The sequence below is a fragment of the Pseudochaenichthys georgianus genome, chromosome 10 (genome assembly GCF_902827115.2).
Source record: "Pseudochaenichthys georgianus chromosome 10, fPseGeo1.2, whole genome shotgun sequence".
Classification (NCBI taxonomy): domain Eukaryota; kingdom Metazoa; phylum Chordata; class Actinopteri; order Perciformes; family Channichthyidae; genus Pseudochaenichthys; species Pseudochaenichthys georgianus.
The window spans coordinates 327,397-348,292 of NC_047512.1; the positions used below are offsets into that span (position 1 = coordinate 327,397).

General features: G+C 40.9%; 1 protein-coding gene across 1 annotated transcript; it reads left to right on the forward strand.

The window, feature by feature from the left end:
* The first annotated feature begins 832 nt into the window (after window positions 1–832).
* On the forward strand, window positions 833–19,369 carry LOC139434663 (zinc finger protein ZFP2-like). Its single transcript, XM_071204549.1, has 2 exons — window positions 833–954; window positions 17,566–19,369. The coding sequence occupies exons 1-2, from the start codon at window positions 912–914 to the stop codon at window positions 19,194–19,196; spliced, it is 1,674 nt and encodes a 557-aa protein (XP_071060650.1). The 5' UTR covers window positions 833–911; the 3' UTR covers window positions 19,197–19,369.
* The last annotated feature ends 1,527 nt before the right edge of the window (window positions 19,370–20,896 follow it).

The window sequence follows — 20,896 nt, forward strand, 5'->3', positions numbered from 1 at the left end:
TCCTCCTTCGCGTCGAAAGGAGCCAGTTGAGGTGGTTCGGACACCTAGTTAGGATGCCACCTGGGCGCCTCCCTAGGGAGGTGTTCCAGGCACGTCCAGCTGGGAAGAGACCAAGGGGTAGACCTAGGACCAGGTGGAGGGATTATATCTCTTCGCTGGCCTGGGAGCGCCTTGGGACCCCCCAGTCAGAGCTGGTTGATGTCGCCAGAGAAAAGAAAGTTTGGGGCTCTCTGCTGGAACTGCTACCCCCGCGACCCGACCATGGATAAGCGGGAGAAGATGGATGGATGGATGGATTAATCACCAGTCGGATAAATGTAAAGTCATTGTGCCTGACTCAATAAAAAATAAAAATAAATAAAAATAATGGTTGTTGGTAATGTATTAGCTAGGGGTCTGAGCTCAGCTCCCATTGGCTCACACATAAGTCGAGCCCTGCCCCTCCTTGTGGGAGCTCAGCTTCCATTGGCTCACACTTAACTCGAGCCCTGCATGTGGCGTCTCGTCGCTACGGTTCTCTCTTGTGTTCCTGAGAAAGTGTGTGTGAGCTTCAGCTCTACTGATCCATCATCTGTGTGTCTGGATAAACCCCTGAACGGACTCTGTGCTCTTTCTTCTGGAGCGTTTACCTCGGACTATAGGAGCTAGCTTAGCATGCTAGCTGGAAACACGTGAGCAACACTAGTCAGATTGAGAGTTTGACGGAGAGAGAAACGGTGTGTTTAACGGAGTCTGCAGGGAAAGGTGATCTAGGAAACATGAGTAAAGTCCAAATGCTGCTGTCGTTGAAGAAGCAGCGAGTCACTGCTACTGATTCTGAAGAGATATTTGCTCTGTTTGAACAAACAATAGCAGAGCTCGAGGAGGAGCTGCTTCTTTCCAAAGAGGAGAACAAGAGACTCCAGAAACTAATGGACGCTGTTTTACAGCCTCAGCTTCGGATACACAGAGCAGGTCTGTTCCCTTTACTCTTCAGTAACACTTTATTAACGCATTAATAACCTTTAGACTCTTTATCAGCACTTGCTGGATGTAGTAGATCCTGAAGTAAAATTACAGACACCACACTGTGAAAATACTCCATTACAAGTTAAAGTACTGCATGCATATCTTTAAGTAAAAGTATGTAAGTATTATGAGACAAATGTACTTAATTATAATAATTATAGTTTATCACGGAAGAGCAAACCTACCAAAATAAATATATTTTGAAAAATACATTGAATAATATGCCATGTAATGTACTGATTTCAATATTAACCAGACATGTAGGCACTAGTTGATTAAATGTGACATAAATTGATCATTTAGTTTTAATGTGCTCATTTATTCACCTTTTCTTTTTAAATGTTTAAAAAGCAAATAAAAAAGCACTTTGGATTAATTCAAATTGCGGGAGAATAATTCATTAAAAAATCAATAACAAATATGTTCAATAATAAATTAAACACATCTAAAGTGTTACTTGATAAAGAATAGGGGAACTAGTACAAAGGTCATAACGTAATTCAAACATTAATATAAATGAATGTACAATCTCATCAATCAATTATTGCCAACATGTATTTATAATATATTCTGTATATTGTAGTGCCGAGCAGTGGCGCCTCCAGACATTTTTCATAGGGGTGGCCAAATGGGGCCACTGAACATCTTGGGGTGGCCCACCAAAACAATAATTTAATTGTTGTAAAAGTATAGACGAGATGAAAACAATGGCAAAGAGAATCCCCTACTGATATACTTTGGTTTCTTATTTTACATTTTCTGATACTATTCATCTGAAGTGAATATAATACGGATAGTTAACATTTTACTTCAAACAACATTTAAAAGAACCTTGTTGTGTGTGATGTATACATGTGTTGGTGATTTATTGTTTTGGTTTTTATTAGTGCTGTCAAAATTATCGCGTTAACGGCGGTAATTAATTTTTTGAATTAATTGCGTTAAAATATTTAACGCATTTAACGCATGTGCAGAATGGCCCGCCCCGTACGTGCCACCAGTGGCAGCGCCAGGGTATGGCTGGGGTAGGCTGCACCCATACCAAGAAATGGCTCAGCCCCACCGTGACACATGATGTTAAAGTAAGCAAAATAAAGTCTGCCAACTCGCGGAGTAAATTGCACAGACAGCAGTTAGTAAGATTGATTTCAGTAGCCACGGTTTTGAAAACTTTTGTCACGTAGTGATCGTCTTCTCAATAGAACATCTTTGATAACGGCGTGGTGTTGTTGCAGGAAGTCCCGACGCAGAATACTCTTGCTGTAGTACAGGGCAGAGCCATATAATAGTAATAATATGGCTCTGGTACAGGGGTGCACATAACTGGTACGCAGGGTATGTGCGTAATCTGAAATGCGTACCGTCACTTGTGTCACAAAGCGCATTTGCGTACCGACGTACTTGTGAAGCTTTTCCAGAAGGCGGTTAGATCACCGGACGACAGAGTCGGTCTCCGTGTGCACAGACAGGCTGCTGTTAACGTCGGTCTGTACAACGGAACTGTGCCAAAACTACGCCAACCGGCTGCGGAGGGAGACTCCCCCCTTCACTGGAGAACTGCGCTGAAACAGCTGATCACAACGTTCACTCTCTGTGGTCACGAAGTACTCCACTAGCCCCCCCCCCCTCTGTCGACTTTCCTGAAGTACTCCCCGTTGATAGAAATCAACACGTAATGAATTAAGACCCCACGGTTTGATGATTGATAGGTGTGTGGGCTGTCTTTCATTTTGACATGCAGAACAATGTTATAATAAACATAGATACTGTATGTTAAATGGATATATCCGCCTTCTTTCATTTATCTTTCCATTCCCAACAATATACATAAATAAATGGCATATTTTGGACATAGTTCGAATGGTGATTAATCTGATTAATTAATTTTTAAGCTGTGATTAATCTGATTAAAAATTTTAATCGTTTGACAGCCCTAGTTTTTATATATGCTAGTTGTTCTTTCCTTTTTAAAAAAGACAAATACAGCTTAATTTAAATAAGTTCCTTTATTGTAAGGCACAACATGTTCAGCATTCTCAACACACACAAAGCAACACAACATGTTCTTCAGTTATATTCTGTCTCTAGGTTATAAATAGTTTTAGAACAGAGCTGTTTGTGTCACACTGGGATCAAAGGTGATTGACATGACTTTATTAAATCAAGTTTTAAAACATTTTATTTCAACAGGACCCAAAAACACAAGGGGTATAAAATGGTAAATACTGTGACTGAACTCAAAAACACTATCTATTATTGACCTTTATAGCAAATTCAAAACATTATAAATGATACAAAACGCCACCTTTTAGTATTAGACAGAAAATAGGTGACGAGACATTCTATTTTTTTAGATTAGGCCGCTGTGGTGAGAGTAATACATATAGCTGTAAGGGAATATTTCTGTCTTACTCCTAAGATATTCAACCATATTGCCTGTTGACGTTTATCACTAACCCTGATCTGTGACGCCAGCTTTAAGGAATGTGCTCCAGCACTTAGCCTCAGTTTTATGACCGGTCAACTCTCGGTCACAGAGCCAAAGAGTCAGATAAGTGATTCAGTGCCTCCAGGTATTCACGTACACCTTCCCCCAATATGTGGGTTGACTCTCTGTAAACTAGTTAAAAGCTCTATCGAGAGATAGGCTGATCAGAATTGCCATGACAACCCACCCGTGCAGTCAGAACCTTTTTCTGCTGCGACTTGTGATGTGAATTCTCGGGCCGTTGACTTGTATTAACCACCAGTGATTGACATCAAAGCTCCAGCTCTCCTCGCGTCTCTCTGAGTCCTGACTCTCCATTGCTGCAGAAGTTTTCCTTACAATAGCTTGTATTCCATTTGTTTTGAAAATTTATATTTATACTTTATAAACAAACTGGTTACCCTTTTTTTTAAATTAGCATACAGGACATTATGAAAACAAACTTGACTAATGGTCGGCTCATAACCTCAGAACACAGAAGAGGAAAAACTGCATAGATTCTCGTTTCATGTTGAAGCAGCTGCAGACCTAAAGTGTGTAGAAGACTTAAATGATTAAAAAGGTCATAATCACATTAATAAAACTGTACTTAGGTTTTAGTTTCACTTTTACAAAACAGAGTTCCACATGTACTTTCTAGCATGTATGGCCATCTCCTCACTAGCCCTATGCTTCTTACAATAAGAAGAGATGTCTGTTGACTTTCTCTTCATTTTCTGCAAATTGACATTACACACAGCAGTGATTAATAGTAGCCTACGCACAGTGGCGGTTCTAGAACATTTTACATGGGGTGGCAAAGGGGGGGCAAGAGGTCATGCCAGGGTGGCATGGGAGGGCGGACACCGGACAGTACGTGGTCTTTTATACTGTATATAACCTATTTATTGTTAATTCATGCCCTAACACAAGTGTTCTTAATGCACAAGAGAAACAAGGTGTTCAGACAAACAATTGGGTGCCCTTTGAGTCCCCCAAGCTTACTTCAACAATTTTAAATGAAAGGAAACTACAACATGTATTTTAAAGCAATTAATTAATGGAACAGGTTGTTTTGCATTACAATGTAAAACTAAATGTAGCCTATATATATTTTGTTTTTAAAATATTGGTTGTCTTAGTAGTAGACAGACATATTTGCATGTCCTCACTAAGCATTATTACATATTAATTTAATATTAAACAAATCAAAATGGCCAATTATCCCAAAATGTTGCTGCTAATATAATCATATGCTTGTTAACTTTAACTGATCAAAAAGAAATTCTGAAAAAATACTTGAATTATCTATGAAATTGCAATATTGACACACGTCCCTCAGTTTATTTCAACCAAAGCCATACCATTTACCCTCCTATTAAAATAATGGATCAGTCCATGTGTGATCTGCATCTGCATTGAGGGAATTACATCACAAAAGTCTTCTGAAGAAAAGATGGCAAAGAAAGGCAAGTGTCAGTTTCTTCTCTTATTTCAGTTTTTGTATTTTCAGATTAAAATTGACGTGCTCAACATTTCAACTCTTTTATATGAATTAATAATAGTAAATAATTGTTTATTACAAAATAAACAATAGTTTTGCAAAATATTACAATTTTGTAATGTCCTTGACTTCCATGTGGTGCCATATCTGAGCTAAACAAGGTCTCAGGCCTACTTTTTGTCAAAAACTTCACCGTTAAATTTTTTCAAGGAAATTCCTAGTAATTATTTATAGTTGTGCCTGAGGTGGGAACATGTAAGTAGTCCACTACCAGATGTTATGACCAAACATTTTGTAAAGACCCAAAAGGCACCCGATTCAGAGAATACTCAGATTTCTGCTTACAGTAAAAGTACTTAGTTATAATTAAGTACACAAATGACATCACCCATCTCTTCAGAGAGCTAAAGGTGACCTGTGCAGCAACACATTTCAACATGTGTCAATACTAAGAGCTGCTAGATTGAGCTGCTGTGATGGAATATGTAAGGAGAATAAGAACATACCATGTGGTCCAGCTGGAGTCTCATCTGCCTCCTGATCACTGCCTCTGTCCCTCTTTCTGACACTTCATCTTTATTCCAATCCTCACAGCCTTCATGTCTTCTTCTTCACTAATGTCTTCATCTCCTCCTCTTCCTCCTGCTCTGACCCTCCTGGTCTCTTCAGTGAACTCTCTTTTCCTTTTCCTCTTTCTGTTCGTGCTGATCACTTCTCAGATATGTCTTTTTGTTGTTGTTGAATCACTCCAGCTACTCTGGCCTGCAAGAGTCTACTTGTGAAAAGCACTGGTACAAGTGCTTGTATAACTTTACACGTTAGCGCCATGTAGCTAATAAGTAGCATATCATAAATATAACATCAGAAAGTATTGATCAAGCGCACACAGGCTCTGTGTTTAGATCCAACAATTTCTCCCTGTCCACTCACACACTGCCAGCTGTGTGGAAGCAAGCTCTGGTATCGCCCCTCTTGAAAACTGGTGATCCCACAGAGTTAAATAACTATCGTCCTATCTCAAATCTTTCTGCGTTATCAAAGATTCTTGAATCCCTAGTTTCTACTCAGCTAAAACTTTGTTTAAATTCACACAACATCCTTAACCCTATGCAATCTGGATTCAGATCAAAGCACAGTACTGTGACTGCCGGTCTGAAAGTCTTAGACGATATTAAGGCTGCTTTGGATAACAAATCTGTATGTGTTCCATTGTTTATTGACCTAGCCAAAGCATTTGACACTGTAGATCACCACATTATGTCTAATGTTATGTTGATGTCTCGTTTCGGTCATAATGCCATTTGCTGGTTTCAGAGTCATCTAACCGACCGTACTCAATGCGTCACCTTGAAGAAGGGAGTTCCACAGGGCTCTATTTTGGGGCCTTTGCTCTTTTTATTATATGTAAACAATATTTGTAATCAGATGCAATCAGATGCAATTTTCTACCTATCATATGTATGCTGATGACACTATTGTATACTCATGTGCTCCTTCTCTGGATATGGCCGTTTCCAATTTAAAATCTGATTTTATTACGCTGCAGCATGCACTTCTTGATTCCAAACTGCTTTTGAACAGTAAGAAAACCAAAGCAATGCTTTTTGCTCCCAAGTCAGCGTCCTCTTGCCTCTCCATTGACACCCTTGATGGCGTCTCTGTTGAGTTTGTCGATACCTATAAATATCTGGGCTTTTGGTTGGACAGTAATCTGAACTTCAAACACCATGTTGAAGTTCTAACTAAGAAATTGAAATTCACTCTTGGCTTCCTTTACAGACTTAAATGTTGTTTTTCAACTTCATCCTGTAAAAGGTTGGTCTCTGGCTCATTCCTGTCCCAGCTGGACTACGGTGATACCATCTATAGATTTGCCTGTCCCTCTGTTTTGGCCAAACTTGACCCACTCTACCACGCTGCACTGCGTTATATATCAAATGCACCCTATAGGACTCATCATTGCAAACTGTATAGCCTAACTGGATGGTCCTCACTTAGTATGCGTAGGATGCAGCATTGGTTTTTATTAATGTATAAAGCCATTTTAGGAAAGCTTCCACTGTACATATGTGCCAGATTTGCTCCAGCTTGTGACTCTTACAACCTCAGATCCAGTGCCTGGATACGGGTCCAGGTTCCTGCTGTGCGGACTGAGGCTGGGAAAAGGAGTCTTTTTTATTATGGTCCTTGGTCTTGGAATGACCTTCAATCACGCCTCAAACTGAGGGCACTTGTCTCAACAGCATGTTTTAGATTGAAGTTGTCTGAGGTCCTTACCACCAGCTGCTCTTGCAGTAATAAGTAGTGCACCTTTCTTACTGTCCTAATGTGCGAAATGTAGTGACTGCTTTTTTGCCTTTTGTTTTCTTAGTTATGTTCTCTGTATTTTATATGTTTGTTATGTGTAACGTTGCTGCCTTCTTGGCCAGGTCAGCATTGCGAATGAGATTCTATCTTAATGCTTTTATCTGGTTAAATAAAGGTTAAAAAAAAAAAAAAAAAGACCCCACACATTTTGATCAGAATAACCGCTAAAGGTAAGCATATCTCTGTTTGTTGCTACCTAAGGCTAACACACTAAAGCCTAAAGTGTTGTGGGGCTTAACAGGCAATGAACGTATACGACTTACCTTCTAGAAGTCTGGTGGATTTTTGTCAAGTCAGTAGAAAAGTCATTAGAAAGAAACGTTTTGCTGCAACCTGCTGCTGTCTGTGCGAATCTCAGAGTGGTGCGCGCGAGTATCAGAGTGGTGCGCTGAGTATCAGAGTGTTACCATGGTAGCAGAGGGAGAGGGAGGGGCTGCAGTATGAGCGTTGGAAGCTCAAATCAAGCGACTCGCTGGCTGTGTATTTGTTGTTAAATATCAGATAAACTACTACGCTTATGTGACTGGCGGGGTGGTGCTGGCGCCACTGGTGCCGAGAGACGGGAGTCGGAGGCGGGTATCAAAGGTACAAGCGCTATACTTTTATTTAGCATTAACACACATGTAAACACTTCAAGCCCGGGTAGCAAGACCGGGGTAAACAGGAAGTCCGGCTAACTCAAATGTCCGTGCGGAATAATACCCCGACCCATAGGTCCGTGGGTGAATAATGTCAATCACCACACAAGCCCCCCCAGAATTCACCCATAGTCAAAACCCTCGCGCCTGGGTACCACCCGGCACGTACGGACCACAGGGGCCAAGGAGGGCGGGGCCACAGGCGAGGGCTGGGGCGCCAACGAGGGCGAGGGCATCCCCACAGGGGGCGGGACATGGGAGGAGGCCCCGACGTGGGGGCAGAGCCAACTTCAACCAGTGTTAATTTTGGCAGCTGTTTTTGATTTAGTCTTTAGACGAAAATGGTTCTTAGTTTTAGTCACATTTTAGACATTTCTATCCTTCATAGTTTTAGTCTAGTTTTAGTCGATGAAAAATTACATTGTAGTCAACTTATAGTCAAAATGTTTTCTCTCTTTAAACCAATTCAGTTAGGCAAATACAGGTTTCTGAAATCGGAATCAATGGGACAGCATCAAGTGTTGAAATTCGTAAAGCAACATTTCACTCTCTTGACACTTTACTTGTGTAATATTACAGTACTACTAGTCTTATCGATACTGCTAATCGATCCGGTACTTTAACTGTATTCTTGTATTTATTTTTGTTATTTTTTAAAGGGAAAAACTAACAAATTGTTAACCGAATTAATTGCTTTATTTAAATGTGAAATAAATGAAATATATATAATTATGTTATGTATGTTATATTGTACTGTACTTGAGTAAAATGTTGAGGAACTAGTACTTTACTGGAGTATTTAAATGTTTTGCTACTGTGTACTTCTAGTCCACTACAGTTCAGAGCTACATGGTGTACTTTTCCTCCACTACATGTATTTAATACCTTTAGTTACTTTACAGATCTGGGTGAATGATGTGAAATATAATCAGGTGTTAAATCAGACTTTAGTTCCACCTGGAGTAAATTCACAAGCTACCCTGCTCATCAATCATTATAAAACATATCATATCATATTATTCTGAAATGGAGAAAACGAGTTAAGGAAGTAGAAAATTGTGCATTTCTCCGACTGAATATGACGCCTTTTGGCCGGCTGTTTGGACAGACTACTCTACTTGTGTCAATGCGCTAACGCAAAAACACTAATGGCAAATGAGCTTTGTCCACATCGAGCCTTGTAGAATGTCTCTATACTTTTGAATGCTCCGTCCCCGGCAGATCTCTGTGTGCCGCTGCAGCGTGTCTGTTAGGCCCTGCCCCCCGCACACAGAGAGACACAGGGAGATCGCTCTTCTGGAGTGAAGAGAGCAGAAATAATGATATTGCAAGTTAGAAACGTAAGATGCATTTTGACAGACAAGACGGACAATTGGGGGAAAATACCCTGCATTTGTAATGTCCGATAGTCCACCATTAACACCTTAGTCCCGTCTCGTCAACGAAAACTAAATATACATTTCGTCAAAGTTTTATTTATCAAGAAACTATTTTTAGCTCGCCATCGTCTCGTCTTAGTCATGTAAAATAGGTTGTTGACGAACATTTTTCGCCATAGTTTTCGTTGACAAAATGAACACTGACTCCACGGCCTGGAAACGTCCACGTGAGCAGACATAATCCGATCGACGGACACAGTCTCAGCCCTGCTACCAACGTCCACCACCAGTCATCTTGACCCCGTGTCGTATGACCCTGAACGGACCGTCGTAAGAGGGCCGCTGTGGGCGTCGTGACGAATAAAAACTAAATCCGCCGACCGGGGGACACCACTTCATCAATGACAGCAAGCATAAACTCTTTAACGGTCTCCGCGTCTGTAAAGGGCCTCTTCTGTCTGGCTAGTGTCCAGGCCAGAGATGTTCACAAGTCTTTTTTTGCAAGTCCAAGTCAAGTCTCAAGTCTTTGGTCACGAGTCCAAGTCAAGTCTCAAGTCTTTGTGGGGTGAGACTTGATCAAGTCTCAAGTCTTTGGTCACGAGTCCAAGTCAAGTCTCAAGTCTCTAAAAAAATAAAAGTCTCATGTCTCTTCTGGTTGTAATAAGCCTTCTATCGTCTGCTGCTATCCAGTCTGTTAAGAATACTGCACAGCTATAGCTAAGAAATTCAAAGCATGTACTGTGTTATTATCACTCCTATATCTATTAGCATACAGCATCAGTACTGATTAGTGGTTTGTTATATGATCACTTTAAACAGGCTATTGCAATATGAGGACAAACATCACACTTTAGCTAAATGCAAACAACTTATAAGCAAAACACTTCAGAATCAGAAATCAGTATCACAAATACTTTGTTAATCCCCCACAGGGAAACTGTTAAAAGTACTTAAAAGCGGGTAATGATTAACGTTACCGACCTTTTTTATGTCATGTCAAGAGCTGGATGTCAACGCCACTCAACTCAAACAAGTGTGACAAGCAAACATTCACTAATCTTTTCAAATATTCAGTTACAAAGCTAGCAGCAAGCTAAGCTAACATTACATAGCTGATGCTGAGCTAAACATGTTTGCTAACCGTCCATGCGTTAATGTGACTGACCTCTCCGGGTGACTTTTCAAGTGCCTGATGAAATTCCGACGTTGTTGCGCCAGCATCCTTGATTTTGATATTGCAGACTTTGCAGTGTGCGCTCCTTTAGTTGGTGCCGCCGGCGTTTTGTTCGAAGTTTTTGTAGTTGAACCTAATTACAAGCGGTACAGCCGCAGGTGTGCCGCCGGTCGCCATGGTGTTACTACGAGGTAGTAACAGAGGCGCGCACGTCTGCGTAATGAGCCCGGCTAAAATAACTGGATGGCCTACCTGCCTGTCAGCCTTCCATCTGGGCACACACTGATCTCGTGCCCTCATTGGTCATGTGCACGTTTGTGTGTGTTGGAGGAGGCGGGCTCTATAAGGAAGTAGCAGCCTCTAGCAGATTATCTCCGGTTGTGTATTTTCAAATTCTAGCGATCTCGAGCCGGTTTCTCTCAAATGTACCTACCCCACCTTTAATACGCCAAAAATAGAAAACACAATGATTGTTCACGAGTCCCAACACACGAGTCCAAGTCGAGTCTGAAGTCTTTTGGTCACGAGTCCAAGTCAAGTCTGAAGTCTCTGTGTGTGCGACTTAAGTGCGACTCGAGTCCGAGTCGCAGACTCGAGTCCCCATCTCTGGTCCAGGCTACTCGCAGGGATGCTATCGTAGCTCTCTCTTGTTCCGTGCAAAATCGACTAAAAGCCACTTGACTCTGTTCAAATTATGCTAGCAGTCCCTGTACTTTCCTTCTCCGTTCCTCTGAGCCCACCGGAAAACTGGCAGAAAACGAGCCGTGATTTGAGTTGTAGTGTCGCTTTACGTTGTATTCTTTCATCCCGGATATACTTTCGTTGCACAATAAACACACCGGTTTATTACTTGTTGCTTTTGGCAAAGTAAATACATATTTGTCAGTCCATTCATTTTGGAATTGGCGATTTTCCGAATCAACTTTACTTTTCTTGTTCTTACTGGCAAACTTGCCATCCTTGCAGGTTGCCATGTAGGCAGTGTAGACATCTCCTCTATTATGCTTAAGGCCTTCCAACTTGATCCTGGCCTCACACAACTTTACATCAACATCATAAATGAACAGATCATTACTCTGGAATGCCAGACTCACGTTGGCCAACACTTCTAAGACATCTACCATAAAGTGGAGCCGATCAACAAACTTTGCAGACTTCAGTACCTTCAAGTACCCCACACACTTAGCTCCTTCTTCTGTTTTTCTGTTTGAAGCCTCTTCCATGTGTAGGATGACAGAGTTGTAATTTTTATTACAGCCTTGTATGCCCGGAGTCTTGACACCATCCACCTAGTGCCACAGGGTGCTGAGAAATAGACAGGATCCTCGTCTATAACGGCTGATATGGCATTCACCTCCCTCCTACGTTTACCAGATCCATAGTAGAATCTGTAGATGGGGTCCACTCCTTTCTCTACGATGTCAATGAAGTCAGTGGCTTTGGTGAGGTCTTCAGAAACTCTGTCCTTCCCGACTTCTGCAATGGCCTGCACAAATGCCTTGCACCCGTCATTCCGGTAGTGTGTCAGCCTTTTTAATGCCATTATTCTCTTGAAGTTCGATGAGGCCCTCAAACGAACGGAAAGGGAGCTTTTGTTTGGCGACATAAAACGCTATGTTGAACATGGGTTTCAGTTGGTCGTCCATATTTTCTGCCTGCTTCTTGAGAGCCACAAACATTGGTCCTGTGCCTTTCTCTGTGACCTCTTTCCTTTGAATGCGGAGAAGGTGATATTTGCTGGACTCATGTGACTGAAGTGTCTCAATGCGTTTTGACCCTGTGACACCCTCGTACGGTTTACTGTTGTGGTCAGCAATGGATGGATATTCTCTGCAGACCTCACAGAACATGATGTCTTCCACACATCTTACCCATGGAAACTGGGTTTTCCAAGTCTCAATAAATGTTCTTTTCCTCTTGGGTGTCAGGGCGATGTCACTCTTGGCCTTTTTAGATGGACCAGCCATTGGTGAGATAACGGAACATGGCCTTTTAGCAGAGGCTTCCTTGTGACTGGGGGGGTCATCATTCTGCTCACACTCTGGGACTTTCTGAGGACTCGTTTCAGCATGTTCAGGCTGTTGTTCAGACTCCTGTTCTTGCAGACAAATTATAGATTTTTGTCAACATGAATTTTAGGTACTCGTAGACTCCCCACAAACCTTTCTGCATTTTTTTTGGGGGGGTTTTCTGAAATAATTTGATATGCCCCCTTTCAAGCCCCTTGGTAAATAAAGACCCCCATTTCAACCCCCCCCCTTTTTTTTTTTTACAAATATTTGTATTGGTATTTCGTTTTTTCAGCATAAGACATTGTACAAGTATATATCCCATAAAGGAAAATCAAAAACAAAATAATACAAAAAGAAATAAAACAAATAATAATAAAAAGAAAGACATACACATACATACACAAGTGGACATGTGGTAAACATTGTAATTTAAACATTGCAAGTTACAGGGCCGGTAGACAAGCAGCCATATCACATCCAACCAATATAGAGGACAAGGTCAATTAGGAGGCACATTTATTTCCAGAAACTCCAAGAATTCCCCCCATATTTGATGGAACACTTCAGGCTTTCCCTTTATGACAAATGTCAATTTTTCTAATGCTAGACAATGAGAGAGATTTTTTTAACCAGTGATTGATCGAGGGGTTTTCTGGGTTTTTCCAAAAGACAGCTATTGTGTGTTTAGCTTGGAGAAGAGAAAAGACTACCAGTCTTTTCTTAGTGATATTAAGTCTGGGAGATAGAGGGAAAACCCCAAGAATACAGAGTTTTGGGCATTCTGGTAATGTGGCGGAAATTATTTTTGATAATGTGCCCAGAACATCTTTCCAAAATGATTTAATATTTGGGCAGTCCCATAAGCAGTGGAACAATGTGCCCTTATCATTATCACACTTTATACATTGATCTGGCATATTTGCATCAAAATGGTGTAGTAGGGATGGAGTTATATAGGTACGCATAATCCATCCGAGCGCTGGATCTTGAGTCGTGGCTGTGGTCCTGGATCATCGGTCCTGGATGGATATCCTCGTGGATTCATCTTCCTATTACACATATGCATTTCCAAACATTTGGACTACCTATGTTGCAAATATATTATCTTTTCAATTTACACATGGCATCTATTGCACGTCTGTCCGTCCTGGGAGAGGGATCCCTCCTCTGTTGCTCTCCCTGAGGTTTCTCCCATTTTTCCCTTTAAACTGGGTTTTCTTTGGAAGTTTTTCCTTGTACGATGTGAGGGTCTAAGGACAGAGGGTGTCGTATTGTCATACTGATATTCTGTACACACTGTGAAGACCACTGAGACAAATGTAACATTTGTGATATTGGGCTATATAAATAAACATTGATTGATTGATTGATTTTTACTGTAGTAGTCTAAACCTTGTGTTAATAGTTTGAACCTGGGCTTTGTGGCATATCTGCCCCCATTCCTCAATTGTCACCTCTGCATTCAAATCAGTAGACCAAGCAAGTCTTTTATTCTCTGAGGACTCTCCTGATTCAGCTTTGCAAAGGTCATAGATCACCCCTTTTTTATTATCATTTTTTAAATTAATTTCTTATTTCATAGTTTTTCATAATTTTAATTTTTGTCATCGATTTTATTTTTTATTAGATCAACCTGTGTGAATCTGTGCTGTCCTATTTTTAACCCTTACCCTGTTGGTGTTTGAACTAGGCCTACTGAATTTCCCCACAGAGATGAATAAAAGTCCATTTTATCTTATCTTAAGTCCCCTTTCAAGCCCTTAATCCATTATTTTCTGACATAATTTATTTCAATTATTTTCCTTGTTCCATTTTACAACTGAGAATTATGTGTACAAACCTTCTTAGAAAAGAAAGACATATTTTGTTTCCCTCTTGGGGCCACTAGAACCTTCTTCGCAATCGTATTTTACATTTTCTCACAGTTTTACGACACAACGTAAGTGAAAAAAAAGGAAACGTAAAGCGGTGGCAAACAACAACGGCGGACACGGACAATTTGCGAATGAGTTATGCCTTTTGTAAGCTGAATTTATCAATAAATAGGGGCGAAAAACGTCACTTGTCCATCGGACAAGTCAATTGAAATATCTACTTGTCTGATGTTAACACTGAGATGCCGTGTGTAAATCGAAGAGATAATACATTTTACAGCGTAGGTAGACCAAATGTTTGGAAATGCATGTGTCTATAATAAGAAGATGAATCCACGAGGATGTCAACAATCCTGTGGGAGCCATCAGGGAAGTAGTATGATGAGAGTCAGGCAGGACCGCAGAGACTGGTTCAGCCACGACTCGAAGTCCAGAACTCAGGATAGAGGATCAAGGACACAGGACCACGTTTTTTATTTATTTAAATTGGTTCTACATTGTAGATTAATACTGAAGACATCAAAACTATCAAACAACACATATGGAATTATTATAGCGTTCGGTGGTTTTTGTGAGTGCACTTGAGGATACATTAAAAGTTATATTTTCCGGATCCACTGGCCTTAATTTCTTAAAGTAATGATGGACGGTCGTTTCTCTTCACTGAGTTGAGTGGGTCTTGCCATAATATGGATTACAACAGTAGTCAAATAGGGCTCTCCACTGTGCACTAACCCTACCTCAAACACATTAAGAAAGCAAGTAATTCCACAAATTGACTCTTGGCAAGGCACATGTGTTAATGGAAAACCATTCCAGGTGACGACCTTGTTATGGCAGATTCCTTATTACAGCGTATTTCTCGCTTATTCATTAAGGTCACACAGGTCAGAGAGGCCCCATCGTCTTGTTATATCAGTCTTATGCCTAGTCACATGGTTAGTTACGACACATGTGTTATTGAGTTAAGTTTCCAGAGAAGAGGCCCCATCGTCTCCCCCCTAAGTATTAGGGGTGAGCGGAAGTACAAAGAGGCTCCATAGCTCAGTCGGTAGAGCCTCAGGTTATAATACAGTTGTTAGTTAAAGACGTCATGAGATCGTGACCTTTCCACATCTGAAACATATACAAGTATGGCATTCATAGGGGGAAATGTGTGTGTGTGTTCATTACAGTAGCTATATATGCCTGTGTAAAACTGCTACTCGTTGGGGCATTTCCGCGATTGGTTGTTGTTGAAGCAAGGTGATGTACTCCAATATTATTATTTGTTGTTGTGCAACTACATATTGATTAATCTCAAACATATCTGTGTTTATGTTTTATTGATCTCTCTCTCTCTCTCTCTCTCTCTCTCTCTGTGTTAACATTTAAAGTTGGTGAGCCATTAATTGAACTAACATCCTCGTGAAGCTGACTGAGAGAAGCCCAGTGTGCAAAGCTGTCATCAAGGCAAAAGGGGGCTGCTTTGAAGAATCTAGAATAAAAATCACACTTTTTTGTTAACTAGATAATTCCATATGTGTTCTTTCATAGCTTTGATGTCTTCAGTATTAATCTACAAAGTAGAAACAAATTAAAATAACAAAACCCATTGAATGAGAAGGTGCCTAAACTTTTGACTGGTACTGTATAAAAAAACACAACTATTTTAATATTTAGCAGGTTCCCTCATCTATAATCATGTATACAAGCACAACTTTAAACATGTACAGCAGTAAAATAAATGAAACGCTGACAAGGAACATTTTACTGCACCATCATTACTGTGACATAAGAGGGTGCTGTAAAGTGTTCTGATAATACTTGCATACTTTTACTTAAATAAGGTTTGTATTGGGGCTGTGCAATTAATCATATTTTAATCTCTATTACGATTTTGGCTTGCAACGATTATGAAAACGTAATCGAAAAAAATACATCCCCCCCCTCCCTAAAAGCCCTCAACCAGGTTGTGTTGTGACTTGCAGTCTGTTTAATAAATCCATATAAACACGTCACAAGGGAAGCTTTAGTTGCCGTGTCTTTATCCTCCGGTCTCTAGCATACAGTCAACTTTTACTAACTATCAATATTGACCAGAAATAATCGTGATTATGATTTTTGCCATAATCGAGCAGCCTTAGTTTGAATGCAGGATTTTAATTTGTAACACAGTATTTTCATTCTATAATGTAGGCGTAGTGCAGGGCTATTCAATTGGTGGCCCGCGGGCAAAATCCGGCCCCGGGGGGATATTTGCTGGCCCTTTGAGTATAATGTTAAAAAGTAAGAGTAAGAGTGCCTTTATTCCAGAGAGGGTGTTACTTTGAGAGATAGAGGGGAAGACATTGCCTGAAACTTGGGCGGGCTCGGGGTTCGAACCCACCTAATAGCTACTGCAGTGACAACTCCTGTCATTTATTCTATCTCTGTGTGAATGATTAGATAATTTAACTTAAATTAAATGATGTTGATGGTTAAATTAGCTTCACTTGTAGGTCTACTGAGTTCTGAACTTGCCATTTAGATCTATAAAGGCCTTGGGGCTATGTTGTTTGATGGAATTACACACAATATATGCATTCCACTATGCTGTTGTACTGTATCTGAAGCTCTTAATATGATTGCTCATATTTCAAGCCATCTTTTTCCCGGCCCCCATTCCAAACTAATTGAATAGCCCTGGCGTAGTGTATCTGTGAACAATCCCAACATTTCATTGTTTACTTTGCGGCTAGTGCTAAACCAGAAGAAAACACCCTTTTTCATTTTTAACGGTAAGGGGAAAGGAGCTGGGCTACATGAGGTGAATTGAACATAATTTGACAATTTTTTTACATCATATATAGCAGCTGTAATGAACGCACACACAATTTCTCTTACATTAGCCAAGACCCCCACATATTTTCCAGATGTCGAAAGGTCATTATCTCGTGACCTCTTTAGGTGTAATTCATACCCTGTCAGGATATGAACCACCTAACTAACAAGACTTAACTGTATTATCCTGAGGAGGGCCTCTTTGCACTTCCGCTCACCCCTAATAATTGCGGAAGAGACGATGGGCCTCTCTTCTCTGGAAACTGTAATTCAATAACATACCTAATTATATTGACTAGGTCCAAGACTGATATAGCAGTGTGTTTCCTGTTTCCTGCAGATGTCCAGCAGCTGGTGGTGGTTAAAGAAGAGCCTCTCCCTGACCAGCAGGAGTGGAGCTCCAGTCTGGACCAGGAGGACCCAGATTCCCCCCCACATATTAAGCAGGAACAGGAGGAACTCAGGATCAGTCAGGAGGGGGAGCAGCTTCAGGAGCTGGAGGAGGCTGATATCACCAAGTCCACTTTCACTCCTGACCCTGTGAAGAGTGAAGATGATGAAGAGAAACCTCAGTCCTCACAGCCTCATCAAAGACAAACTGATCACATGGAAACAGAAGCTAATGGAGATGACTGTCGAGGATCAGAACCAGCCAGGAACTCAGATCCAGAGAGCAGTTTACAACCAAAGACTGAGGACCACACTGGAGACTCTTCTGAAGAGACTGATGACTCTTCTGAACCTGACACTGAACACAGTGCTGATTGGAAGGAGACCAGAGAACCTGCCTCAGGCTCAAACTCACTGAAAAATAGACAAGAATCTGTCAGTGATCCCCGACGTAGTGTTGAAAAGAAACCATTCAGCTGCTCAGTTTGTAAGAAAGCTTTTAGATATAAACAAGTTCTAAATCGACACATGAGAATCCACACAGGAGAGAAACCCTTTCGCTGCCCAGTTTGTGAGAAAGCTTGTTCACAGAGTGGAGGTTTAAAGAAACACATGAGAGTCCACACAGGAGAGAAACCATTCAAATGCTCAGTCTGTAAGAAAGCTTTTTCACGTAGTGAACATTTAAAGGACCACATTAGAGTCCACACAGGAGAGAAAGCACACAGCTGCTCAGTCTGTAAGAAAGCTTTTTCACACAGTGGAAATCTAAAGAAACACATGAGAGTCCACACAGGAGAGAAAGCACACAGCTGCTCAGTCTGTAAGAAAGCTTTTTCACACAGTGGAAATCTAAAGAAACACATGAGAGTCCACACAGGAGAGGAAATATACAGCTGCTCAGTCTGTAAGAAAGCTTTTTCACACAGTGGAAATCTAAAGAAACACATGAGAGTCCACACAGGAGAGAAAGCACACAGCTGCTCAGTCTGTAAGAAAGCTTTTTCACACAGTGCAAATCTAAAGAAACACATGAGAGTCCACACAGGAGAGAAAGCACACAGCTGCTCAGTCTGTCAGAAAGCATTTTCACGGAGTGGAAGTTTAAAGGAACACATGAGAGTCCACACAGGAGAGAAAGCACACAGCTGCTCAGTCTGTAAGAAAGCTTTTTCACGGAGTGGACATTTAAAGACACACATGATAGTCCACACAGGAGAGAAAGCACACAGCTGCTCAGTCTGTAAGAAAGCTTTTTCACGGAGTGAAACTTTAAAGGAACACATGAGAGTCCACACAGGAGAGAAAGCACACAGCTGCTCAGTCTGTAAGAAAGCTTTTTCACAGAATGGAAATTTAAAGACACACATGAGAGTCCACACAGGAGAGAAAATATACAGCTGCAATGTTTGTGACAAAAGATTTAAATGGCGTGGTCGTTTCCAAAGGCACAAGTGTGTTGGTCGTCAGTCCTCACAGCTTAATGAAATTCAAACTGAGGATAACGGAGAGGCAGAGCCTCCAATCAGCAGCTCAGCTGAACACATGGAAACTGAAGCTGATGGAGAGGACAATGAATAAGTCTTATGACAGTTCACACATGAGAGAAAACTGTCTGACTGGATTAACATTGTTGTACAACATCCATATAAGCAGGGGTGCACATAACTGGTACGCAAGTTTGCTGTTAACGGCGCTCTGTACAACGGAATTGTGCCGAAACTACGCCAACCAGCTGCGGAGGGAGACCCCCCCCCCCCCCCCCGTGTCGACTTTCCTGAAGTACTCCACTAGCATGGTGGTATGAGAGCTTCACTCTGTTTTTGTTGTCCAAACGACGCCAACAGAGCGATACGTCTTCTTTCCAGCAGATGGCATAAATGTTACATCATCCACATATTAATGATTAAAAACAGCAATGTGTGAGATATGGCTGGTAATTGACTCACAATCTCAACAGAATGTGAAGAGGTTACAGTCTTGTGGTTATGTCCAAGATGTTGTTTTTGTTGTTGTAATAGATAATAGGGATTGATGCAGAAAATAACCAGAAGATAGTCTGGATAGAGCCTTCAAAGAACCAGAAAGGGTTTTTGAAGATTATCAGGGATATAGAAAGATTACAAATTAGTATACTTTTTGCGGTGTTAACATCTAAATACCAAATGTAAAAGTACTAATTTATTAATAAATCATATATATGTTATAATTATGTTTTTATCAATTGGTTCATCACTTTAATATTCAAGCTGATAAAGTTGGAGCTATTTTTAATAACATTATTGGCTATGCTGCTTGGTAGTTTATTTTTTGTTGAAATACGAAATAATTTACGAGTCGATTTTATTTTGTACAAAAATCTGAATCTGTAAAATAAGCTTTAAAATAAAAATTGTGCCACAAAAAGTTCCATATTTTCATATGAGATATAATGTTGAGGTGTTAAGTAGCAGAAAACAATTATATAATAAACAATTAGGTATAGTATAAGTTCCTCGAGTAAATAATACAGCAATTGAAGTGTGTACATGTAGAAGAATATACCATGAATTGTCCCACAGAGGGGAAATGTACATTCTGCATTTCACCTATCCTAGTGTTAGGAGCAGTGGGCTGCCATATGTACTGCCCGGGTATCAGTGTCGTCAAAGGTGCCTTGCTCAGGGACACATCGGTTGCACTTGGTCTTTCGGGGACTCGTACCGGTGACCTTCCGTTTCCCAAGCCAAGTCCTTATGGACTTCGGTGCTGGACGAAGTATTCCTGGATCACATCAGTTACCCATTAGCCGCGTTCACACCACATACTTTGTACTTAGTGCCCGGCACTTATTACCGCAGGGCACCAAGTACCAATCGAGGGAAGATTACGCAAATGAGCCGCTGACGTCACTTCGTCTTTTTCTGCTTTGGGTTTACTGGCAGGCTGCAAACAACTTCACCGCGTATACTGCCGCCGGAAGTCCCCGGAGTTGGGGTCTGGCTTCAGTAGAAGCTGCTGGGACTCCCAGCCATAGATATATATAAACACTAGATGGCTCATGGGAGATTTTCCAGTGTAGCTGACCGGCCGCCATCTTGCCACAGTCAACAGTTACTCTGATTCGCGTTATGGTAGCTGCTGTAAGGTGAGTGATCTGCACAAAAATACTCTTAACTCTTTGAAATCTTGACTGATTTACAAACGGTTTGGTTTATTAGAAACATTATTAGCATGGCTATGATACAGGATGCTTGGACATGTTGAAATTGCAGCTTTTCTTTGTGTATGTGGTTGTATTT

What these genes read in the sequence shown, in the direction of transcription:
- LOC139434663 (XM_071204549.1), top strand. Translation starts at nt 912, where the DNA reads ATGGACGCTGTTTTACAGCCTCAGCTTCGGATACACAGAGCAG. An exon ending in GCTTCGGATACACAGAGCAG is followed by an intron (nt 955 to 17,565) that starts GTCTGTTCCCTT and finishes TGTTTCCTGCAG; the next exon opens with ATGTCCAGCAGCTGGTGGTG.